Source organism: Palaemon carinicauda, chromosome 45, assembly GCF_036898095.1.
Source record: "Palaemon carinicauda isolate YSFRI2023 chromosome 45, ASM3689809v2, whole genome shotgun sequence".
Classification (NCBI taxonomy): Eukaryota; Metazoa; Arthropoda; class Malacostraca; order Decapoda; family Palaemonidae; genus Palaemon; species Palaemon carinicauda.
The window spans coordinates 30,865,737-30,871,746 of NC_090769.1; the positions used below are offsets into that span (position 1 = coordinate 30,865,737).

At 39.0% G+C, this 6,010-nt stretch overlaps 1 protein-coding gene across 1 annotated transcript; it reads left to right on the top strand.

Annotated features, from left to right (window-relative positions):
- The first annotated feature begins 1,146 nt into the window (after window positions 1–1,146).
- On the top strand, window positions 1,147–4,599 carry LOC137634977 (probable G-protein coupled receptor No18). The gene is made up of 2 exons (XM_068367573.1): window positions 1,147–2,332; window positions 2,901–4,599. The coding sequence occupies exons 1-2, from the start codon at window positions 2,237–2,239 to the stop codon at window positions 4,296–4,298; spliced, it is 1,494 nt and encodes a 497-aa protein (XP_068223674.1). The 5' UTR covers window positions 1,147–2,236; the 3' UTR covers window positions 4,299–4,599.
- Window positions 4,600–6,010: the final 1,411 nt, after the last annotated feature.

The following is a 6,010-nucleotide window of genomic DNA, read 5'->3' on the forward strand; positions in this document are numbered from 1 at the left end:
CAGTACTTGTGTTCATATTCTCAGTGAGCACCAATCTTTAGGTTGCTATTTTATGAAACATGTTCAATGTACTGTATATTTGTAAAGCAGTTTATTTCATATACATGTGTGAATCTATGCATGCATACATACATACATACATATATACATACATATACCAGCATTTAAATTTGGTAAACAAGACTTTCTAAAGCCTCCTCACTGTGTTGACATACATACTTACAAACATCAACATTTCACTATTTGAAAATACTGCCTAAATCCTTTTTACTGCGTAACTAATGTTATTTATTCAACGTCATTCGGATTAGCCGTACATAAATCCCTGCTACTGTATACCAGTATTGTTTGGGAATGTTGTGTGTCCTTAGCCAAATCCGATTCATTACGCTGTCAGTGTCTCAGTCACCTGAGATATATCCTTTCGCGAGATAAATTGGTTCCCTATTTCATTCGTATAAGATTAGGTTTGTAGCAATTGTGAATTTGAATGAGAGAGAGAGAGAGAGAGAGAGAGAGAGAGAGAGAGAGAGAGAGAGAGAGAGAGAGAGAGAGAGAGAGAGCAATTGCTTTATCAGTGATATCATTGGTAAATTACTTCAAACAAAGGTAATTCCTAGAGAGAAGTCAGTAATATCATTGCTAAATTACGTCAGTCAAAGGTAACTACTAACCAAAGAGAGAGAGAGAGAGAGAGAGAGAGAATTTATATATTTATATATATATATATATATATGTATATATATATATATATATATATATATATATATATATATATATATATATATATATGGGTGTGTGTGTGTGGGTGTATGTGTGTAGATAGATAGATAAATAGATAGGTTTGTTCTTGAATGTATTAATATCAAATCCGAAGAAACAGTACATCCATACTAATGTATTCTCACTCTTGTTTCATTTCAGATCACTCATCGTAGTTGAGGTACCTCTATCCCGGAGATAAGAACTGTCTGGATAATTGAAGGACACCAACTCTCCGCCCTCTATGGAAGCCGTGAGATGTTTAGATAAACGATGAAACAAATTCGTGTACGTCTGATACTGACCGCAAATGATAGCTGCGAGTTTATATTCGTTCATCGAATGCCTTTCAATGATGAATATGCGAAGTAATAGGATGAATATTTCATTTAAAACGTATTTACTGAGGATTTTGGAAAGACGTCAGATTTAACGATGATATGACAGTTTCAGAAGAATTCTCGTACAAGGATACTAAGGATTTATTCGCCTTTACAATTCCTTCCTGGAATGGTAGAAATGGCGTGTTATAAGTCCTAATTCTGATCTTGGGGGCACCACCTTCACCAACAATTGCACCTGGCTTCAAGTGGTCGACTGAGGGCCCTTCTAAACCCCTCTAAGGCCAGAATTGGTATCATCCAGGATGGCGGCAACGTCAAACCTGGAAAGCTGGAAAGATGTCCGTCTCTTGACTGGAGTTGAACCGGAAACTTTCCATAATGCCATCATATAACGTCGAGATCTTAAGTCTGTTTCGGATATATCTGGCCATCATCCGATTTAGTGAAAACCTGAACTAGAGAATAAGACTTGAAATTCAGGAATGAAATCATAGGAAGTGCAAGACCTCCTCGTGTTATTCCACAAAGGATTCGCAATCATTTTCTAATTAGGCTCATTATGCAAGGTACAAATTATTTAAAGAGGAAGAAAATGACCCTTCATATATTAGCGGGTATTATTTACTGGAAGCTGAAGACTTTATGAAGTAGAGAACAAAATGACCATTTTATGACAAAAGCTTCCATTTTCTTTTGTTGACAAATTACGTTGAAAGTGTGTGTGTGTGTGAGTGCGTTTATATATAGGTATTTTTCAATCTTCAGCGAAGAATATTACAAAATATCCTCGTGAATCATTGTATGTATATTAGTCAAACTTAAGCAATAGTGCATATTGTTGAAACTTATCTAAAACTATAAATGTTCACCCCTTTTACCTCAGGGGACAAAACCAACATTGACTATATAGATTCTGTGAACAAGAGACGCTGAGAATTGCTTAAGTTGGAATGGGAATACGATACACATCTTTCCTCTCCAGCTGATGTTAAAGGAATCTTGTATCCCATCTCCCCGAAGAGCGATTTCACACGCCATGGTTCCCTCTCCCGTCCTTCTTGATCAGTGGTTCAGTCTTCGAGCTAAAGCATCTACGTCATTCTCGTCAAGGCTTTGGATGTCGTGACGTCATGAATGGCTCAGATCTGGCGGGTCGGCTTGAGACTGCCCTCAATGCCACTGGTGTGCCCTTTGCCTTCGGGAACCTTAGCCTTTTGGTACCTCCGGTAAGTTTGTTGTTCGGACAGAACATTTTGAGCTTTAATAAGCTATCCTTGGTTATTCGATTGCCTGGTTTTGTTCAAATAATCAAAGTGCAATGTTCAAGGTTTGGAATTTTAACCAACCCTTGATCATGCTTTCAAAGTATTTGATAATATAATTGTATTTGTGGTTATTTGAAAAAGTTACAATTGTTTCCACAATTTATTGCAAGGTCGCTATTATCGTCAACATTTTCATCAGTATGTAGATACGCAAATATGTAATATATATATATATATATATATATATATATATATATATATATATATATATATATATATATATATATATATATATATATATATATATCTGTGTGCCTGTATGTTTGGGGTCATGTAATTTGATCATCATTTTAGTGGTGCTACCACCATATAATTGATTATTCTTGCTTTTTTCATAAAGATTCAATTTTGAAGCTGTTATATAAATCCTTCCCTCTTTGACTTTCATAGACGTTATTTCTATAATTCAATTATCAGAATAAATTTGAATATATATTCATCATGATGACTTACTTCTATTATCTTTCAGGAAAGTTCTGGCTGGGAAGGCGTGACACTCGCCACGCTGCAGGTTGGCGTCCTAGTGGTGGGCGTGCTGGGCAATGTGTCTGTCGCCGCATCAGTCTGGCGCCGAGGCTCATCTAGCCAGCAGCAACAGCTAGCAGCCCATCGCCATGCCCTTTTGCTCTCACTGGCTTTAGCAGACCTCCTTGTGACACTGCTATGTCTACCAGCTGCTACAACTAACCTTCTTTCCATCAATTGGACTGCACCGGGCATCTTTTGTTCCCTCCTGTCGGCAGCTCAGAGCACGGCTCACGCAGCCTCTACTCTTTCGCTCTCGCTCCTGGCGCTGGATCGGTACTTGGCAGTGCGTCGGCCGAAAATGGCGCCGAAAGTGTCCGCTGTGACAGTGCATTTGTTGGTGATACTCTGGATACTGGCGGTGCTGTTGGCACTGCCAAGGGGTCTCGTGTCTTCGTTAAGAACTCCTGGACCTGTGTGTGGGGAAGTTTGGCCTTCCCGTCTCCTCCGCATACTTTACTACACTGCCGTTGCCATGTTGGTGCATTTGTTGCCTTGCGGAGCTGTTATTGTCTGCCATGCGGCGGTCGCCGCGTCTCTCAGGCGTCGTGGAGCTGATGACACTAAAATGAACCTTCGGCCACGTCAGGTGATAATCATGGCTAGAGATTGCAGTGTGGGGGGACCTAACAATCACAAAATAGTTGCGGCCTCATCCAGTGGCGTCGACTCGGCCAATGAAGAGGAGGAGGAGAGGGCCGTCTTTGATTTGCAAGGTGCTCCTGTTACTCAGCAGCAGCAGCTGCCAAGAGACGCTGGTCGAGGCAAAGGGCCCCAACCACCACCTCGCCCTGCAGCCGCAATAAAACCAGCCAGAAACATTCATACCATCATCCGCGCCCATCGGCGCATGCGTGTACGTGGTCCCCCAAATGCAGCGTCCATCTTCACCTCCTACAGGGGGCATTCTGTTGAAACTCGGAGAAGGCTGGCGCGCTTACTCATGATTTTGGGAATAGTGTTTGCCAGTTGCTGGCTGCCTTACATCTTTGCGTTAATGGCGTGGGCGTGGTGGGAATGTCCAGCAACCCAGCATGCAATGCAGGTGACCCTGATTCTCGGGCATGCGCACTCGGCCATCAATCCAGTGGTGTACTGGCTGATGAACCGCGCCTTCCTCACTTCCCTCCATCGACTCGTATCTACTCAACTGCGCTTTCCCGAAGGATTTTCCTGTGCTGGATGCACGCGTCCTGATTGCCTCTCGCGCCCTCCTACAGCCCCTTGGGCCGGTAACTCCTCCACCAACGAGGACAACCTCGGCGCCTTCCACCCGAAATACCTCAACCCGCATGCCCTCCGACCTCAGGCTTCGCGCTGCACATCCCATTACTTTCACTGACTATGTAGTCCCAAGGCTCAGCAGTCTGCCGTAGTATTGAATTCCTTTGACGCTACTAAATACCTGGAGGAAGCTGTCCCTTTCCTTCTGCAGTAGATTGAGCTCTCACTCAGCTGCAATCATCATTGTGACCATTGACCTCAGATTTTCATATTAAAGGTTAATGAGTTGATGCAATACCAGCCTTGGGTCAAGTTTCCTTCAGCAATACAATAGAAAGAGGGAGATGCCCTTAAGTGTTAGGGAATCTCATGGTACTGCAACTATAAGGGAAGTGTACGAGACTGAGCTAAGAATAACAAAGGTGTAATTCAAATATATATATATATATATATATATATATATATATATATATATATATATATACCTGTGTATGTAATGTGCATATAATAAAATTGGTGGCTCAAAGAAGACAGAATCTGAGTGACAGGGTCTGATCAAGGTGTAATTTAATAGTTGACATTAGATATCAGTATGATTAGTAATATACAGTATATATAGACACTTTGTATTCATTAAGTCTTATAAGACATAGAACCACGTGTATATAGACTTACAGTTATTTCTTGCACTTATAATGTAGTATGAACTTATAGAATGTACTGTAGTGAAAGTGCTGCTGGAAATGTATATTTTTGAAGAGAAGGTATAAGATAGATGCATTTCTATTGTTGTTTATCAGATCGAGTTTATATGTATGTATAAAATTCTGGAAAAATAATTAAGAGACATGAAATATGAGACGGAAAGTATTAAAAACATCTCATCTATTCAATTTTCCTCTTTTTAATGGAATGAAAATACGTGATATTTGAATATAAAACAAAACGTGCTATAAAAGAAAAACATTTCATTTTCTACTTGAAGATATTAGACTGGTCTTGTTTTCATATATGTATAATTTCTTTAGTTGAATTAAATTCTAAACATGAGCATTGTTATGATATTGTTAGTCACTGTGAATGTTAAATTATTAAGAAAATAATCAATAATTCAGGTGAGAACTTCAAGAATTAGCTTTGGGTTGATATGTAAATAGCTGGTATCCTCTATGTAGGAAATCTACTTTTATGATATTGATAACATAAACATCACCATCATCACTCCTATTACAATTATTATCATCATCATCACTGTTGCCATCACTATGAACAGGTCATATTACGATGTTTTTTTTAGTACCATAATGCAACGTTGATAAAATAAGAACCGATCACAAAGTCAAATTCAAAAGTATAGCGACGTTTGCTGACTTTTATTTTCCCAGTGTAGAGAGAGAGAGAGCGTGTGTGTGTGTGTGTGTTTTAGACTCACATATGGGTGAGAGTACCCGCGCAAATTTGAGCTTGGCTGTACATGAAAGATTAAGCAGGTATCAATGTCGAATTGTCCTTTGCATTCGTTCGCTGTTTTGGATGATATCAGTGCTCGTTTGGAGGTTTAGTCTTGCATTATCTAACCAAAGCCATTTTACGTTTTTTTTTTTTTTTTTTTTTTTTTTTTTTCAGTTATTAGTATTTCTTACTTCTTTTGTATTTGTGTATTCTAGTATTTTTATTTATTTCTTTATCTATAGTAATTGGTATTTCTAACTTCTATTGTATTTGGATATTTGCAGTAATTGGCATTTTTGACTTCGTGTTTTTGCAGTAGTTTATTTATCTAACTTATTTATCATTTCGCTGTTATTAGTATTGCTAGCTTCTTTTGTA

Bases quoted from the DNA above. Each gene is read 5' to 3' on its own strand.
- LOC137634977 (XM_068367573.1), top strand. From the start codon at position 2,237: ATGAATGGCTCAGATCTGGCGGGTCGGCTTGAGACTGCCCTCAATGCC. The intron at 2,333-2,900 runs GTAAGTTTGTTG...ATTATCTTTCAG, and splicing joins TTAGCCTTTTGGTACCTCCG to GAAAGTTCTGGCTGGGAAGG.